The sequence below is a fragment of the Peromyscus leucopus genome, chromosome 8a (assembly GCF_004664715.2).
Source record: "Peromyscus leucopus breed LL Stock chromosome 8a, UCI_PerLeu_2.1, whole genome shotgun sequence".
Taxonomy (NCBI): domain Eukaryota; kingdom Metazoa; phylum Chordata; class Mammalia; order Rodentia; family Cricetidae; genus Peromyscus; species Peromyscus leucopus.
The window spans coordinates 34,959,113-34,985,224 of NC_051085.1; the positions used below are offsets into that span (position 1 = coordinate 34,959,113).

At 43.4% G+C, this 26,112-nt stretch overlaps 1 protein-coding gene across 2 annotated transcripts in view; it reads right to left on the minus strand.

Moving 5' to 3' along the window:
* Nucleotides 1–26,112, minus strand: part of Zc2hc1b (zinc finger C2HC-type containing 1B) — a 52,608-nt gene that overhangs the window by 4,414 nt on the left and 22,082 nt on the right. For both annotated transcript variants that reach the window (XM_028861343.2, XM_037200313.1), the window contains exons 5-6: nt 24,479–24,618; nt 20,949–21,057 (exon numbers count right to left, since the gene is read on the minus strand). In XM_028861343.2, the coding sequence (XP_028717176.1) occupies nt 20,949–21,057; nt 24,479–24,618 (249 nt within the window). The remainder of the gene's footprint in view (nt 1–20,948; nt 21,058–24,478; nt 24,619–26,112) is intronic.

The window sequence follows — 26,112 nt, forward strand, 5'->3', positions numbered from 1 at the left end:
TGTGCATATTTTATTGATGAGACTTGGGCGGCGAAGGCCAGAGTTTGGAGAAGTTGCTATAGTTTGGATATTGTTTGGGTGTGTTCCCAAAGGCTGGTGTGTTGGAAGCTTAGTCCCTAGTGTGGTGATGTCAAGAAGGAGTGGACTTTAAGAGATGGAGCCTAATGGGGAGGGGTCATTAGTGGAATGGCCCTAGGAAGGAGTGAAGCAGTTCTCTCCACCGCCCCCCCCCTCCCACATCTGCCACCGTGAATATCAATCACAATGACTGGCCCAGCCCATGACCTTCAGTCTGTAAAACTGAAAGCTAAACAACTCTGTTTTCCTCATAAAGTCTCAGGTTCTCATTATCGTAATTGAAAATGGATGAATACAAAAGTTAACTACCAGATAAATGAATGGCACCATAGATGGCCATACTTTTAAAAAGCAGAGTAAGACCGAGTAGCCCAAACTACTAATATCAAAGTCAGAGGACTGTTTATGGAATAATCTTTTTGTACACTGTGAAGATGTGTCTTTGCCAAGGTGCCGCCTGGTTGGTTTAATAAAAGAGCTGACTGGCCGGTAGCTAGGGAGGAGGAGGTACAGGCAGGACAGCAAGACACAGAAGACACTGGGAAGAAGACGGGTGGAGTCTTGGGAGTAGAGAGAGCGAGAGACAGAGAGAAGCAAGGTGAATGTGCCATGTTGAAAGAAGGTACAGACACGTGGCAGAGGGTAAATAAGAAATATGGGTTAATTTAAAATGTGAGAGTTAGCTAGAAACCAGCCTGAGCTATCAGCCGAGCATTTACAATTAAGTCTCCATGTTAATTATTTGGGAGCAGCTGCTGAGACACAGAGAAACCCCGCCTATACAGGACAGCTTGTGGGAGTAAATTCCTTCCACCACATGGGTCCCAGGGTCCAAATTCAGGTCTTCAGGCTTGGTGGCAAGCACTTGTCCTTTTGAGCTATTATTCCTTTGGGTCACCAGCTCAAAAATAACAACTTGGAGACTTCTTATCAATTATGAAAGCTTGGCCCTATCTTAGGCTTTTCCCCAACTAGCTCTTATAACCTTAATTAACCTGTTTCTATTAATCTATATCCTGTCACATGGCTCAGTCACCTCTCCTCTGTACCATGTGTCCAACTTCTTCAGTGTCTTGCTTGCGTCTCTCTCTCATGCACCTAGATTCATCTCTGCCTGGAAGTCCCACCCATTCTTTTCTGCCTAGCTATTGGCCATTCAGCTCTTTATTAAACCAATCAGAAGGGGCCTTAGGCAGAAACGCATCTTCACATGGTGAAACAAATATCCCACAACATAAAGACACTTTTTTTTTTTTTTTTTTTTTTTTTTACAGTTCTGGAAGTTAGGAAGTATGAGCTCAGGGTGCCTGAATCTGGTGACAGTCTTCTTGTGGTATCAACCTTTGACAGAACACCCAATGGTTGGAGACCACACTTTCATACACAAGGGAAGATGGAGCTCTCACACTCTGAATGCCTCTTAGAAATTCCCTCTCAGCACAGTCGCGTTGGGGATTAAGTTTCCAAAACATGAATTTTGGTGGACATATTCTTTCCACAGCATTCTGCCTAAGCAGGCCCAAATTCATGTCCTTTTATGCAAAATAAATCCATTCTATTTCAACAGCGCCAGTCCTAACTCATTCCAGCCCTAATTCAAAAATCCAGAGTTGGGAGTTTCATCTCTGTCACAATTCACTCACCCGGCAAATTTCCCCTAATTTAGGTTATAAGAGCTAATTGGAGAAAAGCCTATTATAAGGAAGGCCAAGCTTTCATAATTAATAATAAGTCTCCGTGTTGTTATTTGTGAGCTGGTGGCCCAAAGGAAAGTCTGGCTACATCTTTGGGCTGGCAAGATGGCTCAAAAGGACAAGTGCTTCCCACCAAGCCTGAAGACCTGAATTTGGACCCGGGGACCCACGTGGTGGAAGGAAGGAATTTACTTCCACAAGCTGTCCTCTGTAGGCGGGGTTTCTCTGTGTCTCAGCAGCCGCTCCCAAATAACTAACATGGAGACTTAATTGTAAATGCTCGGGCAGATAGCTCAGGCTGGTTACTAGCTAACTCTTACATTTTAACTTAACCCATATTTCTTATCTACCCTCTGCCACATATGCCAATAACTTCTTTCAACATGACGCGTTCATCTTGCTTCTGTCTGCCTCTCTCTCTCTCTCTCTCTCTCTCTCTCTCTCTCTCTCTCTCCTCCTAAGGCTCTGCAACAATGAGACAGGCTTAGAATAGAGCCTCATCTTAATAGGAAAGAAGGTTAACTCCTCCTCAATAAGTCCAAAATACAAGAGAGAAAATAGCATTAAATCTTAAGACCCCAGAGTAATCTCTTTGGACACGATGCCTCACGTTCTGGACTCACTGCAGTAGTGGGTCGGCCCCCAGGGTTTGAGGAAAGCCCCACTTCTCCGGCTTTGCTCTGGCTTTGCTCTGCTCAGTCTACCCAGCAACTCTTGCGGCTTGGAGTCTCCTGCCTGCAGACTTCCTAGACCGGAGTTGTGTGCTTAGGGCCTGCAATGGTTAAGCCCCACTGTCAGTTTGACTGGATTAGAATCACCTAGGCGATCACCTCTGGGTGTGTCTGTGAGGATATTACTAGAGGGCTTTAACTCAGGAGAAAGGACCCACCTTGAATGTATGTGGCACGATCCCACAGACTAAGCGTCTCTGACTGAATTAAAAGCAGGAGGAGGAGGAGGAGGAGGAGGAAGAAGAGAGTTTAAGACCAGAATTCATTTCTCTCTGTTTCTTGACTGCAGGTGAAATGTGACCAGCTGTGACAAGCCCCTGCTGTCACAACTGGAGCCACCCTGGCCACCGTCGTGCCTCGGCTGCCGGGATGATTATACCCTCAAACTGTCAACCGAAAGAGACCTTTTATCCCTTAAGTTTCCTTTGCCTTGTTTTTCTCCCAGCAACAAGAAAAGTAACTGACATGTGTCCCCACAATCCCATGGTCTCAGGGGCTAGCCTGCTCCCACAACTCCACGAAGTACTGCCTTAGGCTGAACTCTGCAGTGCCTATGTGTCTGTGAGAGGCTTCTGCCTGGGTCCCCAAGCTGTCAGTCTAGGCAGGCCACCGTGGTACCAACGCTCCTACACTTCTTACACCCACAGAGCTAAGACCAGGTGGATACCACCAAAGTTTATAGCTCGTGCCTTCCAGAGCAGTGAGTGGGGTCACATGCCTCCCCGCTCCCCCTTGAACCATGGCTGAGGCTACTGAGGGATGCTGTCCCAGAATTCAGAGAGCGGGAGTCCTGAGGTATAGGGCATCGAATGCTGAAGTCCTGTGGGCACATCTCTGGATGCTCAAAAGTCTTAGCTTGCCTGGAAATTCTCTGAAATACCTTCAGGGTCATTTGCTGACTTGAGGATTAGAAGCTATCTTCTTTGTATCCATTAATCTCTTGAGCAAACAGTTGCTGGCCCACACCCTTTGCAGTCTCTCCCAAACAGACTCTTATTCTTTACATGGCCAGGCTGAGGGGTTTCCAAATCCTCCCTCTCTGCTTCCCTTTTAATTATAAATTCCACATTTAAATCATGTCTGTTTTCTTTCCTTACTGTCTGTGGCCGAGACAGCCGCGTGGTACCTCGAGTCCTTCACAGCTTAGACATTCTTTCTGCCAGAGGTCTTCGTCTATTGCTCTTAAATTCTGCCCGCTCTGAAGTCCTAGCACGCAGACAAACCCTGCCAAGCTCTGAGAAGCTGCAGTAGAAACTCTGGTTTCTAATACTCTTTTCTCATTTCCCTCCGGAACCTCAGTGCAATGGCCTTCTGTTATCTGTATTTCTGCATTTTGAGCACAACTACTTAAGTACAGGCAGGCAGTCACACACCACTTCACAATGGAGATACATTTTGAAGAGTGTGTGGGTATGGAGTTCTGGTGCACTAATAGCACAGAAATCACTTACAGAAACCCAAACCTATCCACAGGATAGTCACTTACTCAGTGGCCTCTAGGTGAGCTAGAAACTGGACCCGGCCAGACTGTAGTGGCCAGAGACTAGTGAACGTGAGATGTATGAAGCCATTGCCAGCACAATGCAGCTGCTTTACCATACAGTAATTTTTAGTAAATAGGAACATACTCTAAAGTAATGCTAAAAACGTATGCTATCAACATGTAAATCGGCAACCCAGGCACTTCACCATCAGGAAGTACTTTGTGTCACACATATCGGATGTGCTATGCTTTTGTACAGCCATCAGGCGATGGATTTGCTTAGATCAGCATCACCACCAATCCATCACCAGTGTGTTTACATTACAATCTTATGGAAGCTATGCCATCATTAGCCAGTACTCATGTTCAAGCTTCACTGGAAACTTATGAGAACCATCATTATATATGCAGCCCACTGTTGACCAACATGTTATTATGTGGTCCATGACTGCCATTCCTAAGATTATTTAGGCTTTGCCTATTGCTCTTGTCTTCTGAGCCCTCAACAGAATTAGTCTTACTAGCCTATGAACCGCAATCTAGACTTTTTCTAGCTCAATTCTCCAAATTCCTCCTGCCTCTACCCATTACCCAGCTCAAGAGCGGCATGTGTGGCTTCCCAGATGTGTCTCTGATTTGTTATAGCAACAGCCACCACTTCTTGGTGCTCATTTCTATTTTAGTTTGTTTTGTGTTTCTATAACGGGATATCTGAGACCGGAGTCATTTAGACTGAGCTTTAATTGTGACAGTTCTGGAGGCTGGGCAGTCCAAGGTGAATTGTCTGCATTTGCCAAAGGGCCTTCTTGCTTGCACCATCCATAGCAGGAGGGCAACTGTGGTAGTTTGAATGCAATTAGCCCCGTAATCTCATAGGGAGTAGCCCTATTGGGAGGTGTGGCTTTGTTAGAATGGGTGTGGCCTTGCTGGAGAAAGTGTGCCACTGTGGAGGCGGGCTTTGAGGTTTCCTATGTTCAGAATACCACCCAGTGTCTCAGTTGACTTCCTGTTGCTTTCTGATCAAGATGTAGCCAGCACCACATCAGCCTGCACACCACCGTGCTCCCCACCATGAGGATAATGGACTGAACCTCTGAAACTGTAATCAAGACACTCCAATTACATGTTTTCTTTGTAAGAGTTGCTGCTGTGGGGAGGCCATACAGTTTGTAATTAATATAAGCCTCTGAGTAATTATTTTATAAGCGGCTGTGGGACCCATGGGTGGGAGAGATTCGTCTGGACCTCGGGGCTGGGTAGGACTGGAGAAACATCCTGCTACAAGTTGCCATGGTCATGGTGTCTCTTCACAGCAAGAGACTAAGACAGAAGTTGGTTCCAGGGACTGGGGTATTGTTGTGATAGGCCTGCCCATGTTTTTGTTGGGAGTAATATAGATCTTGGGACTGTGGATTAGAAAAGCAGTGGAATGCTTTAAGCACTGCTTAACGGGCCATACTAGTAGGAATGTGGAAGACAGTGGTGCTGAGTGTGATTTGATGAACTGTGGGGGGCTCACTCAAGATGTTTCAGAGGAGAAGAATTTTAGCATGTCGCCTAGAGACTGTTCTCGTGATATTTTGGTGAAAGAAATAACTGCCTTTTGCCCTTATCAAAGAGTGTGCCTGAGGATAATTGAAGAATTTTGTAGCTGAAGTTTTCTCTAGTTCTGCCCAGCCTCACAGACCCCGCAGCAACTTATAAAATAATCAATCAGAAGCTTATAGTAATTAAAACTGTTTGGCCATTAGCTCAGGCCTACCACTGACTAGCTCTTACATTTAAACTCAGCCCATTTCTGTTAATCTATATGCCGCCACGTCTTCCATGGATTTACCTGCATGCCATTACGTGCTGCTCCCTGAACGGCGGCGGACTGGCGTCTGCTGACTCAGCCTTCCTCTTCCCAGAATTCTCCTCTCTGCTTATCCTGACTATACCATATTTCCTGCCTGGCTACTGGCCAGCCAGTGTTTTATTTATCAACCAAATCAGAGCAACACACATTCACAGCATACAGAACGACATTCCCATCAGAGTTTTGGATTAATTCCATTGGCAGAAGAAATCCCAAAACAGCCTAGTATAGACTCTGTCATGTGGTTACTAGTGTTCATGCTTATAACGATTTATAATAAAAAGGTGCAAGCAGGGTAACTTACAAAATGTAAACTTTGAGGAGAAAAAGAGCACCAGGAAGTAAAACGGAGCTAAGTACTGTGTTTGAGGAGATAAACAGATTAAGAAATGTAATACAGGGAATGGTGGCCTCAGGGCAAGATCCTACCCAGCTAAGTTTTCAACTTGGAACTAAAGAAAAGCTTAGAGCTGGGTGTGGTGGGGTGCACCTTTAATCCCAGCACTGGGGAGGCAGAGATTAATAGATCTCTGAGTTTGAGGCCAGCCTGGTTGACAGAGCAAATTTCAGGATAGCCAAGCTTAGGCAGGGAAGGACAGAACGTAAGGTGGAGTTGAATGAGGGGGCCATGTTTCAGCCCAAGTAAGCAGCAGAACTTGGCAGCTTTGGAGTTAAGGATAGACGAAATGGGTTATGGAATTTGCCTCCACACCTGAAGAAAACCGCTGAGGTCAGGCGTGTGTCAGAGGTGTCCCTGAATGGAGGCCGAGTAGAGAGGCGATTGTGTGAAGCTGTGAAGTTGAAGTCTGGGTTGCCTTGGAGACCCCAAGATGTTAGCAATGCTACAGTCGTGTAATGCCTGCCAAGGAGAGCTTCTAACAGGGAGTGCAATTAGTCCAAGAGAAAGAAGTGTGCTGTATTAGCAAAGCTAAAGAGAATTGAAGATCTGAAGAACATTCTGGCATCGGACGTAAAGATGCAGAGTGTGGAGCTTGCCCAGATGATTTTTAGTCTTGCTTTGGTTCAGTATTTCCTCACTATGCTCCTCTGCTATGTTTTGTAATGGTAATATACATCCTGTGCCATTATATGTTGGAAGTAGTGATCTGTTTTTTTATTTTGATTTTACAGGGGATTATAGTTAAGAGATTGCATGAATCTCAGAAAAGACTTTGAGCTTTGGACTTTTAAACATTGTTGGGACTATGATAGATTATGGAGACTTTTGAAGTTGGACTAAATGCATTATGATGTGCTTACAAGCTGATGGAGGCCAGGAAGTGGAATGTGGTAGTTTGAATGTATTTGTGCCCCATAATCTCATAGGGAGTGGCACTATTAGGAGGTGAGGCTTTGTTGGAGCAGATATGGACTTATTGGAGAAAGTGTGCCACTGTGGGGATGTGTTTTGGGGTTTCCTATGCTCAGGATACCACCCAGTGACTCAGTTGACTTCCTGTTGCTTTCTGATCAAGATGTAGCCAGCACCACATCTGCCTGCACACCACCGTGCTCCCCACCATGATAATAATGGACTGAACCTCTGAAACTGTAAGCAAGCCACCCCAATGAAATGTTTTCTTTATAAGAGTTGCCGAGGTCATGGTGTCTTTTCACAGCAGTAAAAACCTTAACTAAGACAGCAACTATGTGTGAATGTGAGCCAGAGAGGTAAGGGAATAAGCACCTCCTTTTACACAGAACACAGTGCTGGTAACCCACCCATTCTCACAGTAATAGCATTAATCTGTTCATAAGGGCAGAGTTCTGATGACCACGTCACATCTTCAAGGCCCCACCTCTCAATACAGCTGCCCTGGGGAGCAAGAGCATCGTGGTTATAAACTCCCATCAGCTGGTCGAGACCAAACATACCATGTGCTGAGACCTACTGGCCCACTGTTCTGCTACCTGATGGATGAGACCAGGGCTTAGAGTGAGTGCTCTAGTCAAGAGACCATGCTGGAATACAGGACTTCTGGGTTCTCATTTAGGACCTTTTCATTCCCGTCATGTTGACATACTGAAGGAATCATTCCAGGGAGAAAACTGAGATTTTCAGCAGTAAACCTCACATGCCAGTTGTTTTTTGGTTTTTGTTTGTTTGTTTGTTTGTTCGTTTTTCTGTTTCCACCCTCTTTCCAAATTCAGTAGATTAGACGTCAAAGGTCCCAGATATCTGGGGCTGAAGTCAGATTTCAACTTTGCACACTGTCAATCTCACCTAACCCTGATGAATTAGGAAATATTCCCTGTTGGCCAATGTGTTTAGTTAACCTCAAAATTCACATAGTGCTTTTTCCTTTTTTAAGCATTATCATATACTCTCTAAAGAAAGAAGTAGAATTTTCTTTTTAATTTAGTAGATGAGTCACTACACTTTAGAGAAAAGTTTGTTAGTAAAATTTTATTAAACACAGATTGAATAATTTGTGTGTGTATATGTGTGTGTGCTTAGTTATAAGCAAAATCTACCTCACTGTTACATTATTTCACAGCTCAGGAGAAAAGTAAAAATTGTGAGAATTCTAGGGAGGAGGCAGAGTGGGAAGCACCAGGAATCCCCCATCCAGACAGCACTGTAGGGCCCCAGTCCACTGATGGACTGCTGTGGAGCTCTGGAGACTATCCAAAGCTTGCAACTCCCAGGAAAAGGCTCAGACAATAAAGCGTAGTTCATTTTATCAACTTCAACTCTGAGCACAGTAGCAATTTCACTTTTCTGTACCTTCATCAGTAGAGCGGTCAGTGGCCCACCCATGCGTCCCTGGGTCAATCTGCACGTCTGCATGTAACTTGTGGGAGCCAGGGTGGGCAGGAAGGATTCTATTCTCTAACTGAGATCTGTGCTCTGACCACTGACTGATGTTGCTAATCAAAAGGGTGCAGGCAAAGAGGTAGGTGGCCTCCAGCACTGTATCTTCCCCCATGGATGCAATGCTGGCTTAGTCTCCTAGTCTCCTAGGCTGGCTGTTGTGATGATCTCCTGTGTTGGCTCTGGGGGATTTAAAAAGCAAATGCTTTGAATCATTTGTTTTTATCTTTTTTTTTGCCTAGGCAAATTTTTTTGCCTTTTTTTTGGGCAATTAAGTATTAGAAACATGACGTTTCGAGGATCATACTACGTATCCAGGAAAACTGAAAAATGAGCATGTATCCCCAGAGAAAGGCACAAGATCTGAAAAGAACTTAGAGCATTAGTTCTCAGCCTTCCCGCTACTGCAGCCCCTGAAAACAGTTCCTCACCTTGTGGTGACCCCTAGCCCTAAAATTATTTTGTTGCTACTTCATAACTGTAATTTTGCTACTGTTCTGAATCATAATCTAAATATACGTGCTTTCTGGTGGTCTTAGGTGACCCCTGTGAAAAGGTCGTTTGATCCCTGAGGGGTCGAAATCCACAGGTTGAGAACCACTGGCTTAGAGGCTCTACTTGGGCTGGCGAAGGGCACAGAGACAGTCACAAATACTGAAACTCAGCAAGTCCTGGGCAAGGAGGAGAGTCTAGTCTCCAGAGTCATTACACTATTAAATTTGCCTGCCTAGTTAAAACAAACAAGCAAACAAACAGACAAACAAACAAACAAACAAAAAAAAACCAGCAACAACTTCTTTCGAGATTTACTTACTGTGTGTGAATGTTTTTCCTGTATGTACCGACACGTACCCAGGTGTATGTCTGTTGTTCACAGAGTTCAAAAGAAGGCACTAGATCCCCTGGATCTGGAGTTACAGATGACTGTGAGTCACCATGGGGGTGCTGGGAACCAAACCCTGGTCCTCTGCAAGAGTAACAAGTGCTCTTAAGCACCAAGTCTTCTCTTTAGCTCCCGCCTACCTAGTTTTCAACAAGAAAACCACAAGGCACAAAGAGGAATAATGCAATGTGGCTCATTCAAAAGAAAAAAAAATAAATGAATAGAAATTGTCCCTGAAAATGACCTAGTGACAGACTTTTTTAGACAGATCTAGTAGACAAAAACTTGAATGACTGTCTTTAAGAGCTCAAAGAACCAAAGGAATGCTGGAAAAAGTCAAGGAAGGGAAATATGAGTAGGATGGAAACAGCCACAGAGAGATGGGATTACTAAAAGAAACCAAAAAATAAATCCTGTAACTGAAAAATAGAACCAAAGTGAACATTTTACTAGAAGGATTCGGGGACACATTTGATCAGGTAGAAGAGTGAATTTGAAAATCGGACACTAGAAATGATCAGGGAGTAAAGAGATTGAAGGAGTTGGGTGAAATGTCTCAGTTGGTAAATGTCTGCCTTACAAGCTTGGGGAACGGAGTTCAGCCTCTAAAGCCCAAATAAAAGCTGCATTCACTCCTAAGCCCAGGGCTGAGGAGGTGGAATCAGACAGATGTCTTAGGCTTGTTGGTCAGCCAGCCTACCCCAATTGGGAGCTCAGGCCAGTGAGAAACCCTGTCTCAAGAAAAGTGGGTGGCTATCCTCTTAGCTACACACACACACACACACACACACACACACACACACACACACACACACTTGCACACATGAATATTCACATACAAATACTAAAGAACATGAAACAGCGCTTAAGGGATCTGTGGGAGTACATCAAGCCAACCGTTCTAGTGATGTGCTGGGACAAAACACCCGACAGAAGGAACTAAAAAAGGAGAGGCTTGTTTTGGTTTCCTAGTTCATAGAGATAGAGTCCATTATGGTGTGGAAAGTGTGGTCACCACAGTGTGAAGCAGCTAGTAATGGCTCAATGAAATGGTACTGAGAGGTGAATGCTGGGACTCAGCGTTCTTTTGACTCAGTTCAGGATGACACCAGTCCATGGAATGATGTCATCCACATTAAGGGTGGGTCTTCCCTTGCTTACTTAAATCTTTATGAAAATGCTTTTGTAGATCTCCCAGAGGTGTGTTTCCATGGTCATTCTAAATACAGTCAAGTTGACAATGGAGATTAATCATTACGCCAATGAATGTATGCATTGTGGGAGGTAACACTCAATGTGGATCAAAGGCAAAGAGAAGAGCTGAGAAGATTAATAACAACAATGTCCGAAAATTTCCCAAATCTAATGAAAGCCATAATTATAAACATCCAAGAAGCACAACAAACTCCAAGCAAGATGAACTCTAAAGACAAAACTAAAGCAAACATCAAACATCCAAAGACAATGAATCCCAAAAGCAGCATAAGGGAAGGGGCACATCAGGAACAAGGGACCCCAATAAGACCACCAGCAATTTCCATCAAAACCTAATGAGAAGACAGTATGTCTTAAAAAATAGCCAACTAGGCCAGGCAGTGGTGGCGCACATCTTTAATCCCAACACTTGGGAGGCAGAGGCAGGGGGATGGATCTCTCTGAGTTCTGAGGCCAGCCTGGTCTACAGAGTAAGTTCCAGGACAGGCTCCAAAGCTACACAGAGAAACCCTGACTCAGAACAACCCCCCCAAAAAAAAGTAAGAAATAAAAGAAATAGCCAACTAAATAAACAAAAAATTGTCAACCAGTAATTTAATGTCCTTTAAATGTAAGAGAGAAACTAAATTCCTAGCTAAAAGAATTTTCTATTTCTGTCTTGTAAGGAATGCTCAAGGAAACGCTTCAGAATCCATTAAAAAAAATTAGAAAGTAACTCAAAACTGTATGAAGAAATAAAGATTTTTTTAAACTTTCTTTTTATTTATTCTTTGTGTCTTTCGTGTCATGCACCTCATTCCCATTCATTCCATGTCCCTGCATATCTGCCCTCTACCCTTTAACTCCCCCCTCCCCCGATAAAATTTAAGGAAGAAAAGAAAAACTCATCCTGGAAGCTCTCGTGTGACATAGTAAGTCATGCAATAAACTCTTTAGTTCATAGATCTTTACTTGCACGTGTTCATTGCAAAGAGTCATTGGCCTGGTTCGAGGTCTCTGGTTTCTGCTACACTATCCATGCTGGGCCCTCACTGGGACTCCTCTTGGTTATCTTGCTGTTGCCCCATGTTGTGGAACTCCTATAGCTTGGGGTCTACAGGATCGGTCCCTTCATGTGCTCCAGCAGATCACAGATGGGGTGGATATTGGGGTGGATATTGGGGTGGGCCAATCCGTAACCCTGGGTTGCTCAGCTTGCTAGCTCTCCCTTGTCCTCACCACCAGGGTGAGCTCTCCTGCATCGCCCTGGCGAGTTCACCCTTTGCAGCAGTGAGTACGGGATGGGACCAGTTTTCCTGCTTTCGTGTCCTCAGGGTCAGCTCTCCCACACCTACACCTTCAGGGCCAGCTCTATCGTGTTGCTCAGATATGGTGTAGGGGCCGCTCTCCCCAATGTTGCAGCAGATGAGGGGGAGGGCCAGCTTTCCCACTCTTAGGGTATCAAGCCCGGCTCTCCCACCTGCCTGAGGCATTGATGGCGGGATGGGCAGAGGACCATCTTTTCCCGCCGCCCATGCTGCCACACGTGATTGATGAGCAATGGGAACAGTTCTCCCATGCTCACAACTTCAGGGCTGGCTTGCCCACGCCTCTGCCAATGGGGTTGGCTCTATTGTGCTGCCCAGGTGAGGTGCAGGGCCTGTTCTCCTGAATGTTGCAGCTGGTGGTGGGCAGGGGCAGCTCTCCTGCCCTTCTGACCTTGGGGCCAGCTCTCCCACCTGTCTCAGATGTTGATGGGAGGTGTGTGTGTGGGGGGGGGGAGAGATAAAGATTTAATAGAAGTAACTATGTGGACAAGGATAAAAGCTGGTATTAATACTACTGTTAGGGAATGTCACTTTAACTATGGCAAGATGTGTTACATTTATGTTGTGAAGTATTCATTTAACGATGTGAAGGTGTGTTACATTTGTTTCTGCTGCGTTTGTTTAACCATGCAAGGATGTGTTACTTTTGTTTATCTTGCATTTGTTTAATCATGTAAAGATGTATTGCATTTGTTTCACCTTGCCTGCCAAAGGCACCTCATTCATCTAATAAAATGCTGAACGGCCAATAGCTAGGCAGGAGAGGGATAGGTGGGGCTGGCAGGCAGAGGGACTAAGCAGGAGGAGAAATATAGGTGAGAGGAGAGAGGAGAGAGAGGAGGGAACTAGGGAGAAGGAGAAGGAGATCAACCAGCCAGGCAACCACCAGCCAGCAGACACAGAGTAGGAAAAAGCCCCGAGGCAAAATAGAGATAAAGAGACGTTCTAAGAGCTAGCAAGAAATGAGCATAAGATAAGGCCAAGCATTCATAGCTAGTAAGTCTCCTTGTCATGATTTGGGAGCTGGTTGGTGGCCTAAAGGAAAGCCTGATACATATAACTTTAGCTTGTAATATCTTTTTTTACAACATAATTTAAGAGAATGATTAGTTGTGTTTATGTATACAAAGTTCATAAAAACATAATTGTATGACATCAAAAACCAGAAGGTACATGGTGGTGTGCCTTTAATCCCGGTACTTAGGAGATAGAAACAGTAGGTCTCTGTGAATTTGAAGCCAGTCTGGATTACCTGTGATCTTGTCTCAACAAACAAACAAACAAACAAACAAACAAACAGAAAAGGAGGGGGGGTGCTCAGGGCTGGCAAGGTGACTTAGTGGGTAAGGTACTTGCAGCCAAGCCTGAAGAACTGAGTTCAGTTTCTGGAACCCATGTATACAAAATAAATAAATAAGTGTAAAAAAAAAATCCAAAGGCCTGGAAACAGCTATTAAAGGAACAAGAAAGAATCTTTGATCATTACGAAAGATAAGATACTATAAATTCAAATTAGAGTCTTATGACTTTACATTTTGAATGTAATTCTTATGGTAATCACAAAACTCTTAGCTATAAAATGTATATAAAAGGAAATAAGAAAGGAGCTTAAATATTCCACTATAAAAACCAACAAAAGACAAATGATAAAAGCAATACAGGAGACAAAAACAAAGACTATTGTCAAATAGCAAAATGAAGACCATTCCTCACCAGTGATTAGTTTACATGTGAGTAGGTTAAATGCTCCAATCAAGATCTAGAGAGTGGCAGAATAGACAATACGTGATCCAACCAAATGATACCTATAAGGGACTCATCTTAGATTTAAATAAACAAATAGGTTGGAAATCAAAGGAGAGAAAATACTATCATACAAAAAGGTCATTAAAAAAGAGCAAGAATAGCCATACTCATGTCAGATAAAATTGACTTTACATAAAAAAATTTACAAGAGACAAGGAAGGATATTCTACATTAATAAAAGGTTCAATGAAGGAAAGAGAAATAATAACCATTAACCTAGTATCAGGTCCTTCAACACATATGAAACAAAAATGAAGGAATTAAAAGGGAAAGATGAACAGTTTTACAGCAATAGTTGGAGATTTAAACTCTCGCCTCTCAGTGATGTACAGAACAACCAGAGGGAGGTGAGCAAGGCACCGAGAGCTGGCACAACACAGACCAGCTCCATCAGGGATCTATGTACAACTCTGTCTCATGGCATATACATTTCCTCATGTACACATAGGGCGTCTCCCATCGTGGACCACGTTACACCACTCACTCATAGCAGAAAGTGAAAAAAGACATATAGTGATCAAGTGTCCTCTCCTATCACAACAAGATGAAGTTAGAGGTCATAATAGAAATAAAATATAGAAAATCCACAACTTTATGGAAATCAGATAATATACTGTTAAATAACCAAGGGTTTAGAGAAGAAATTATGACAAAAAAAGAAAGAAAAGAAAAGAAAAGCAGAGAGGGGTGAAGCTGAAAACACAACATACCAAGACCTATAAAATGCAGCAGAGGCAGAGTAATGGGAAATTTATAGCCATAATGGCTTAGATTTTAAAAAACCATGAGGAAGAAGCCTGGTGTCCAGTCTCACAGCTGTGACCCCAGCATTAGCAAGGCAGAGGCAGGAAGAACCATTTGAGGTTCCAGGCCAATGTGGTCCCCATAGGAAGTTCTAGTCAGGTTTACATGGCAAGATCTTGATTTAGAAATCCCTTAAACTGGGGTTGGGGATTTAGCTCAGTGGTAGAGCGCTTGCCTAGCAAGCGCAAGGCCTTGGGTTCGATCCTCAGCTCTGAAAAAAAAAATCCCTTCAACTAAAAAAAAATTAAATCAAAAACCTAATTTGACAACTTAAGGCATGAAAAAGAGAAGAATCAATGTAAAGGCTACAGAAATTATAAATGATAGAGGTTCTAGGAGGCATAAATGAAGCTGAGATTAGAAAAAAGGAAAGAAAACTCAGTAAAACCATAAACGACTTCATTAGAAAGGGCAAGACATTGACAAATCACTGTCTAGATGAATTGATAATAAGTAAATTCAGGAATGTACCAGCATACAAACTGAACTACATCAACTCTATTTTTACACAATAATAACAATTTAAACTGGTGATTATGAAATCAATTCTATTAATAACACCATAAAAATAATAAACTACTCTGCAATGAGTCAAAGACACTTAGGACTTGTAAAATAAAATGTACAAATCAGGGGTAGGTATTTAACTGTTTTAAACATTAATTATTTACATTATTTAACTTAATTTAACATTCTTTAGCATGCTCAAAGCCTTGAGTTCAATCCCAAGCACAGGGGGAAAACAATCTACAAAACTACTAAAAAAAATTAAGAAGGTAAGTGGAAACATATTTCACGTTCATGGACTGGAAGACCTATTATCAAGATGTCTATACTTTCCCAAGTAATTACAGAGTCAATGCAGCAAATAAACCCCTCATCCTAAGTCACTTTTGCCAGGATATTTTGTCACAATAACAGAAAAGTAACTAGGGTTTTTTTTTTTTTTTTTTTTTTTGGTTTTTGTTTTTTTTAAAGTGGGGGGGGGACACAGAAGTGGAACCAGTGCTGTGGTAAGTCTGACCACGTGGTCCTGAGGCCTTTGGAACTGTTCTGTGGATGGAATGTGGGAGAGTTGGCTATTTTGTGCTAGAAAAGCTCTTGCATGCTGAAAGCAGAGATTAATGGGCTATCCTGACGGGAGTCTGGAAGACAGGACTCCTGAGAAAAATACATACAGTGGCAGCCTGGCTCACTGGTTTTCAGAGATAAACATGGACTCCATCAGGAACTGGGAACAGGACCATTCATGTGCTATTTTGGCTAAGAATCTGGCTTTAGCCTCTCGTGTCTCAAGATCTAGGATGCAGTTGAATTCAAAGGCAATGGACTAATCTGTTTGGCAGAGGAAATTTCAAGGCAGAATAGTATTCAGGTTGGTGCTAAGCAAACAGCTGTTTTTTTCTAAAGAGATCAGAACCACTCAAGAGAAACCTCATGTGCTACACTGGGATAATAGGAAAGGTGTCTTAATGGTTAAACCTACCCATCAGAGGATCTGTCTTGTAGAGATCTAAATTTATTTGGAGCAAGAATGCCCAAACTGAAGATAAGTGTTTCCCTAGGGTCAGCACACAGAAGTCCATTCAGCTGTGTTACAAGAGGGTCCAGCTAAATCATGAGTTGGCAAGAGAAGTTGAGGGCACTGTCTACAGGTTTTGTAGGCATGAAGGATGCAAGACCTGGGGGACATGGAGTCCAGTTCCATTGTTCCAGAGAACAGCAGAGGCCAAGCAATGTATGGCAGGGTCAGCATTCCTGCAATGAGGTCCTAAGGAGCCAGAAATTGTTAAGGCAAAGTCTAAGTTGTAACAAAGACTTCAGGATTGTTTGAGACATCTGGCTCATTGGACATCTTCTGTGGAAAGCTGCAGGAATGGAGTAGGTCTGGCTTTAGAGAGAGGTTGTGTGTTATGCATGTGGCCTAGCTGGAAGGGTGGAACAAGCTAAGCATTTTGGATTCCAGCAAATTTCATCTTGAGTCTCAGATGCCAGACATGGAGTTTTAGGATTTGGCGTTTGCCCTTTGAATTTTGGCATTTTGGTCCAACACTCATTCGCTATGCCTCAGCTCGTCCATTTTGGAATGATGATGTTTATTCTGTGCTGTTGTATGTTGGGATCATGCGACTTCTTTTTAATTTTGTCAGAGATTATAGCTAAAGATCGACTGAAGTCTCGGATGAGAAATGGACTTTTGAGTTTTTGAACCATTGGAATTGTTAGACTATGGGAACTTTTGAAGTTGGATTGTTTATTGATTTATGAGATGAACATGAGACTTTGGTGATAAGGAGTGAAAGGTTATGGTTTTAAATGATGTTGTATTTGGGTATCAAGGTGATAAGAGGTGTAGTTGTGATTGACTAATCTCAATTTTCAATTTATGAAGTCTAGAATATCTGGGAAATGGGCCTTTGTGTATACCTCAAGGGTGTTATCTTGAGTAAGTTGACTGAAGTGGGAAGGCCCACCTATTATAAGTGCATTATTCCTTAGGCTGAGGCAGCTGAGCTGTATAAAGAGCAGAGGGTGAGCAGTGCATAAGGGTTCATTGCTCTCTGCTTCGTGACTGTGGATGGAATGTGATCAGCTTCTTCAAGTTCCTGCTGCTGCTACTAATTTCTACTAATTTCCTTTTGTCAGGTAATTTTATCACAGCAACAGAAAAGTATACAAGCCAAATGGTTAATTTTGATTGTTAACTTGAATGCCTTTAGAATTACTTAGAGATCAGTTGAACACTTCCAGGTATGTGTTTGAGGGCATTTGCAGATGGCTACACTAGGAAGAAAGACCCCACCCTTCATGAGGGAAGCACCATCTACCAAGGCTGGGGACTCAAATAATAAAAGAGGAAAAAGGAAAAAGAAAGCCAGCTCAGTAATGCATTCCTTCCTTTGCTTCCTGGCCACCATGATGTGAGCTTGTCTTCCATGCCATGCCCTCAAATGTATGTCTTGATACTTCTGAAACCACTAGCCTAAATGAATCCTGTTGTGGGATATTAGTTGAAGATGTGTTACACTTGTTTATGCTATGGAGTATTTGTTTAATGATGCAAAGATGTGTCACATTCTTTTATGTTGCATTTGTTTAACTCTGTGAAGCTGTGTTACTTTGCCTGCCTAAAACATTTGATTGGTCTAATAAAGAGCTGAACGGCCAGCAGCAAGGCAGGAGAGGGTTAGGCAGGGTTGCCAGGCAGAGAGAATAAATAGAAGGAGAATTCTAGGCTCAAGAGAGGAGGAGGAGCAAAAAAAAAGGAGGACAGGGGGATGCCAGGGGCCTGACACCCAGCCACACAGCCAACCATGGAGTAAGAATGGAAGAAAGACATATAGAATAAAGAACAGTAAAAAGCCCAGAGGCAAAACATAGTTAAAGAGAAACAGGATAATTTAAGTTAGAAAAGCTGGCTAGAAACAAGCCAAGCTAAGGCTGGGCATTCAAAACTAAGAATAAGTTTCCATGTATTTATTTGTGAGCTGGGTGGTGGCCCACAAAAAAAAAAAAAAAAAAAAAAAAAAACCAACTATGAAATCCCTTCCTGCCTTAAGTTGTTTCTGTTGGGTATTTGTTCATCACAGTGATTCAAAAGAAATGAACACAGCAGTAAATTAAAAATGGGAATTATTTGAGTAAACATTTCTCCAAAGGTAATACATGAATGGCCAATAAGCCATTGAAAAGTTTTTTTTTTTTTTTTTAGCATTCTAAATAAATCATTAAACAAGTACATATCAAAGTATCGATGGCATATCACTTCATACATTAGGATGGCTTCTTTGTCTGTCTGTCTGTCTCTCTCTCACACACACACATACACACATGATTTGGTGAGGACATGGAAACATGGATCTCTTCTTTGAACAATGTTAGTAGGTAGAAATGTAAAATTGTACGGCTGGTATAGAAAACATCATGTGACTTCTCAGAAACTTAAAAATGGAACTACTATAAGACCCAGCAATTCTGCTCCTGGGTATTTACCCCAGGAGTTGAAAGTCAGGTCTCAAGGAACTGAAAGAAGAGCCTTGGACATGTTTGCAGCACCTAAGCTGTGGGTACACACCGACAGATAAGTAGAGGAGTAAGCATGCACACGTAGACACACACATGCACAATGAAATGTAAAGCCTTAAAAAGGAATGCAATTCTGACATATGCTGCATCATGGCTGGACCTTGAAGACATTACCCTACGACTTAATCTTAAGAAATAATATAGTCATGAAAATATGGAAATGCTGTGCAGCTGTGGGAATAAGTGAAACAGACAAGATCATAGAAGAACAAGAGAAGAGATAATACAAAGTTAACGTTGAATGGGTACACACTTTCAGTTTTACAGAGTGAAAGGTCTGTACACCCAGCTACTGGGGAGGCTGAGGCAGGAGGATCCCAGATTCCGGGACTACAGGGGTTCTAGAATGAGTTCAAGCCTTTCCTGGGCCACTTAGTGTGTCTCTGAAAATAAAAAAGTCAAAATAAGGCTGGCAAGATGGTTTGGCAAGTGAAGGTGTTTACTGTCAAGCCTTCTGGCCTGAGTTTAAGCCCCAGGACCCGAATGATAAAAGGAGAGAATTGGCTCTTCCAAGGTGTACTCTGACCTTCAGAGGAGCGTCACGGCGTGTGCATGCCCACATGCCCACGCTCTAAATGAATGTGATTTAAAAAGAAACAAAGACAGGGATTGAGATGCAGCTCAGGGGTAGAACCCTCGTGCGGAGTGTGCAAAGACCCAGGCTCCATTCTCAGACCTGGACAAGGGCTAGAAACCGTTGGTGGAGTTTTCTCATGCAATATGATGAATGCATTTAATACCACAGAGCTGTACATTAAAATAGTTAAGATGGTAAATGTATGTAAAAATTGGAAAAAATGAAAAAAAAATTTAATTAAAAAAATACGAATAGTATTGTTGCCAAAACAAAGCCAAAGAAACAAAACCCTAACAACTTGGGTTCATAAGGCTGTGAAGACAGCTTTAAAGTGTTGACTCAGGTCTTTGTGTTGTGTGTGTGTGTGTGGCATATGTGTATGGTATTTTGTGCATGATGTATGTGCACACTTACATATGTGGGTGTAGGCGTGTGGAGGTCAGGGGAGAATGTCAGTGTCGTGTTCTATCCCTCTCTTCCTTCTCCCCTTGAGACAGGGTCCCTCACAGAATCCAGAGTTAGACTGGCACCACCCATCTTCTAATCACTTTTCTCCACCGCCCTAGGGCAAAGGTATGCGTCTGGCCACACCCAGGTTTTTAACTGGGGATTTGAACTGGAATTCTCATGCTTTCACATCGAGCGCTCTTACCCACGCTCTTACCCACTGAGCCATCTCCCGGGACCCTCCCTTAGGTTTTTCAGCCTGAGATAAAGCCACCCCAAATCAACAGCCAATCTTCCTGGTGCTGTCCCTCCGGCGGAGACTGGCTGATAACTTCAAAACCTGACGACTGTCCAGAAGTGATGCTGTGGCTGTGAAATGCTATACGCTGTCTGAACAGTGCCTGCTGACAAGTGATATGTAGGCAGAAGTAGTGAGTCCTGCGGTTGGAAAGGAGCATGAGGATCAGGGCCAGGGAAACTGGGGGGAGGGGAAGGGGACGTGGAGCGGGAAGCAAAGTAGGTATGCAAATGCCATAGGGCAATTTGTTCTTTGTAGGCTGATTTTACAAAAATGCATGTTGGGCACAGAGAAGACAGCCCTGTTTATTGTGCAGCTCGCTGCGGGTGGAGAGTACAATAGATATCTAATCCAACTTGCTGGTTACCGACCAGCTATGCGCCTTCGCAAGGTCGAATATCCTCTCTGAGCCCCAGTTCCCTTCTCCGTAGGCGGCAGAGTAAACTATGTAGCGGGTCCCTGGGAGGCACAAGGCCGGCACTGTAATGATGGCTGTGCCTGCTGCCACTCCGGAGAAATTGTTCATTTGTACACCCGACCTGTGAGTTTCCAATCTCAACCTTCTCAGGTTTAGCAGACTGGGAACAACAGCTGTGGGCTCCTGCTGCTGTAATCAAACAGGACTTCCCACTTGGTCAGAGTGGTGCCATCCTGATAAGAAATATTCCCTCCTGGTAAATAAGCTTCAACCTCCAACAAGCTCGTGTGTGTGTGTGTGTGTGTGTGTGTGTGTGTGTGTGTGTATTGCAGCAGCAGCAGCAGCACTGGATGCCATTTTAGCATTTACTGACCACCAGCAGATCCCCATGGCAGGATGCCGGCTCTACCCCCATAACTGGATGACCCAAGTGCACGCTCTGACTTACTTGGATTGGCCGTGACTTCATTCTTGGCTTCCACAGCCCTGTTTTGCAGCAGGGTTCCCACAGCACTCGTAACAGTTGGTTGTTTTTTGGGAGTTGCTTGGGCCTTACCCTACGGATAGAAGGAGACACAACACCGGAACCTTGGGTACCAAGCGTGAAGTAAACTAGTTAGTATTCACTCAACTAGCAGAAGGTTAGAGTCATCACGGGGACTCTTGCACCCAGAAGGAGAGACACACCCAGCATTTCCGTTAGCCTGGGCTGTGGTCTCTTGCTGGTGCTCAATGCCGCAGTTTAGTTTGGGAACATTCATTTATAAGGAAGCCCTCAGGGTTGGTGGTGGTCTGTTCATCCTATAAAATCAGTTGTGTGTGGACAGAAGAAATCATTTAATGTCAGTCAGGATGTAGTTATGGAATGTTTTATTTTTCTTTACCCTTGAAGATGGCTTTGTTTCCTAACCAGAACAGAGATGGAAAACGGAGATTGACAGGCAGCACATGTTTTAAGCATAGAATTCCAATACCCCCAGGCCTTCGCTAGTCCTACAGAGCAGCTGCACAGATGGAAAGCAGACAAAGACCAAAGCATTCTGGGGAGGCCCCTTGTAGCTCTCTGTGGATCTATCTCCAGGCCCTTGGAAAACACAGCACCAAGACAATGTTATTTAAGTAAATTCCTCACCAATGCAAGGATTTTGTGATAGGACAGATCATCCATCCTCAAGCAGCTAAAATAATAACTATAATGTTGTTGCTGTTGTTAGTATTTTGTGTGTATGGGGTGTGTGTGTGTGTACATGTTCAAGTGGATGTTAGTGTCTACCCAAGCATGTGGCGGTCAGAGGAGGGTGTTGGATATCCTTTTCTATTGTTATTCATCTTGTCTTTTGAGACTAGGTCTGTCCTTGAACAGGAAGCTCGATGTTTTGGCTATCTGACTGGCCAGTAAGCTCCCAGGATCTGTCTGACTCTGCCCCCAGTGCTAGCATTCTAGACATGTGTGCCCACGACTGGCTTTTGTGTGCTGGGGATTCGAACTCAGGTCCTCCTGCTTTCACAGCAAATGCTCCCATCCAGCCATCTCTCTTGCCCCCAAAGGTTTATTTTTAGAGGCCAATATTGGTCTCCTCTGGTTAAGGGTATGGCAGATTTTTTTTAAAGTTGATTATGTTTGAAATAGAAACACATTTTGGCTGTGCCATGAACAGTCCTGCAAGCCTGAAACAAACTTTCTCTTCTTGTTCCATTTGTGAACAAGCTCACTATTAGGCAAGATCCCAGAGTGGTGGCGTTGGCACTCGGGGAGAAAACACTGCCATTCAGACATGCTCGACAGAGAGCAAAGGAATTCAGGGAGCAAGCAATTTCCCCTCTGTGCTCCCAGTCGCTACTAAGCTCTGGAAAACAAGGAGGGGAACAGGGCCAAGTCACTGGTTATGCTCGGGATAGCCAGCTGGCCTTCTTTGCAAGCAAAAAAAAAAAAAAAAAACCACTTCTGTTTGCTCCTTCCCTCCACCCTCTTTGGCCCCACCAACACTGGCAAGCTCCATGGATCGGACAGACCGTCTGTAGTAATGTCAGTTGCTGGTACTGCTGTACATGGTGGAAGAAGAGTTGAACCCCCAGACTTCTCCACACTTAGGTTGAATTCAAGCCTAAAGCTGCCACGGTCCTTCAAAATTGTGATTGCAACCCCAGCAAGAGAAAAGGCTTTTGCAAGGGGAAGGAGGATGAGGTAAGTGGAGAGAAGACAGGCAAGGGACTCTCTGGGCCAGGGCCAGACTTCCAAGCACTCAACTAGTTATACGTGATTAATGTCATTTACAGGCAAAGGCAAATCTCAAAGACTTACCTACAAACAATCCACCACACAATGGGAAGTCAAACCCTTGCTGCTGGTGCCAGAGTCCTGCCTCTCCACATGGCACCCCCCCCACACACACACACTATCTCAGCTGGGAAGACTAACTCTCGAGACCTGTACTTACCACTCACCCAACACACATGTATCATGGATCCTCCCTCCTGTGTTCCCTCAGGTTTTGAGCACCTCTAATTCAAAGATGTGTTATCAGAAGTGCTCCAAAATCAGGAGCACTTTGACCACTAGCAGGCTGTCACAAGAGAAAAATCTCCTCAGATGACCTCACGGGATGTGTTGCAGTTGACACACAGGCACATGGGAAACTTTGTATAAATTACCTTCAAGCTATGTGTATTGGGTATACATGCACATGCCAATTTTGTAAAAAAAAAAAAAAATAAAAAATTATAAAAATCAGAAATATTTCTGAGTAAACCTGAAATATCATCTTAGACAAGGGATTTACAACCTGTACTATTATCTAGATGCCCAAACGCTGATGCCCAGTTTTATTTTAGTGCCAATCATTTTCTCAGCTTCATTAATTATTCCTTATGCTGTTCTCTTACTAGTCCCCTCACTCCAGGGTCCCTAATTTTCCCCACTGGGTCTCCTTCCTGGTTGCCCTCAGTTCATCTTGGACAGTCACTGCAGAAGTGACCCTTCTAAAAGTCCATTGCACGCCACTCTGCTTTTCCCTACTACATTCAGGTCTACATTGACTATGAGGACACAGGAAGCCACTGACAGACAATGGGACAGAAAAGACTATGCTGCCAGGCATGGTGGCACTCGTCTTTTTTTAATCCCAGCACTTGGGAAGCAGAGGCAGGCAAATCTCTGAGTTTAAGGAGAGCCTGCTCCACACAGCGAGTTTCAGGACAGCCATGGCTACACAGAGAAACCCTGTTTCAATTTAAAAAAATAAAAGAAAAAGAAGAAGCCGTGGGAAAAGGCTGGAAAGGAAGGTGGGGATGACGGCAGCCTGGCTTCTCAGATATTTTCCTGTCTCTGCTCCCAGACTCTCAGGCTTGGCTGTTCCCAGAGCTCGGAGTGCCTAACTGATCGATTCCTTTCATCCTCCAATCTGAACTGTCTGAACTATAACCCTCCTAAATCTCTTGCCTTTGCTGTTCCGTCTTGTCAATCCCCATCAGAGACTCTGTGTCTTTGGTTGGCGCCTCAGGCCATAAACTAGACATGTTGTGTATCTCATCCATCCCCCTTCTCCTCTCCAGATCAGGACCCAAGCTGTGAGGCATCTTCTTGGCAACATTTCTCCCACCCAGACCAGTTTCTATGAGTCATAGTTCTTTTCTGGGTGGGTTAGGCTGATAAACACCGTTGAATAAGCAGGGGATTAGTGTAATGCTATAGAGACATTCTTTATATACTGAAGTCTTCATCCTGAAAGGCTTCAAACATTTTAGAAATCATTTTTTTTTCCTGCAACACCCAAAAGTACTTCAAGCCAGGAGTAGACAACGCCCACAGAGACGAATGATAGTGATCAGTCTTCTGACCCTTGTGTTTCTGAGGATGGATGGTTGAGCTCTGTTGCTCGAATTCTATAAGTCACCACCACAGCGCTCCTGGGTAGATCCTACCTATTTGCCTGAGGCATGCAAGGACACAGAGCCCACACCTGGAGGAAAGATACGTACCTGAGCTCTGGATGCCAGTCTAGCTGCTGTTTGGGCTGGATCAAACACGCATCGAGAGGACTGGGTTTTGCAGAAATTAATGTGTCGCTGGGCAGCAGTTTCGTTAAACCTCCTCATACAGTATGGGCATTGAATATAATCTGGATGTGAATACACCAACAGACCACAATTAACATTTCAAACACAACTGTGGAATGGAACTGGAGGAAATGGATGAAGTAGAATGTAAACTCTGCTCCAACATTGAAGAACAAGGTCCCAAACTCTGGTTTGAGATAACCTAGTCCAAAAGAGGAAACTTAAATAAAGACATGGCAGGGAAAAAGTGCTCCCTAGGTACTTATTTCAACTAAGAATATCCTTTTGAAATGTTTGCATAGTGTCTTTTTTTTTTTTTTAGATAATAGATTAATTATATTTAGGAACTTCAAAATTACAGTTTTGTGAAACAGTCCTAACATGACAGCATGCTAGTTTCTATGGTAAGGAAGTGCAGAAATGATCCAGAAGAAGCCCAGGTATGGTACTAGTTGAGAAAGAAGGTTTTTCAGACTTATACAGAGAGATACTGTTTAGTTTCAAAATGTGGGTTTAGGGGATGAGGTTGGGTTCCAATATCATAGTGTTATCATTAGCAACAAGAATATCTTTTTGCAGAAGCTACATTTTTTTTTTCACTTATATGAGGAGGCAAATGACATATTCAGAATGGGAAATTATAAAAAGAGAAAAAGACAAAAGTTGGTAGGGGGTCAAAAATTGAAGACCAAACAAGGAAGGGGATGGGAAAGCAGCTTGAGAACGAGCTTCGGCTTCCCAGGCCAAAACCCAGGCAGCTTCTGGTGACCCTAGATTGTCTGTGGTTCTGTATAACACCTTGTTAAATTTTCTTTCATGTGCTATTATCAGATACAACTGACTAGTGAAAGACATGGGAACTGAGAAAGATCTGAAGTCATCTTATAACATGGAGATTCTCATAAGCAAAGCTGGGTCTGTGCCTACCCTCTCTAAGCCCGCAGGGATTAGGGCTAGCTTTGTTCTTGACTTAGGCATCTTTAAGGGATATGAGTGACATAAAGAATTCCTTCCCAGACATAAGGATTTTCTTCCCAGAAAGGGTCTGAGCTGTATCATCCTTACACTCAGGATGGACGTTTATATTACTGAATAGTCAAAATTCCTCCGTGTACAGCCATGTCTTTAAAGAGAACTTGTTTTATTTTTGAAGTCCTATCTTTAAGCAGTTTGAAGAGTTTTCTACTTGAACAAACTGCTTGCTAAAATGAATACTCCTCAAATGTAAAAACTGTCAACGTTTAGGGATGATCCAGTTGCCATCCCTTTGTTTTCCCATTCTAGAAGGCAATGCTAATCATTCAGTTAATGCCTATTGTAGTGCATACAGTGCTTTTTAGATGGAGATGCAATGTCTCTGCAATCAAGAAATGTGTATTTGAGTACAGAGACAATAAACAAAAATTTCACACAGTGATAAATGGTTTTAAAAAGCTGGAAAGCATTAAGAAATAAAGACGAGTTTAGCTTTGGAGCCTGCCTGACTGGTTTTGAGCCCAAGTTCTTCACTTGCTATGTGTATGAACTTGGACAAGTTGCTCAACTTACATAGGCCC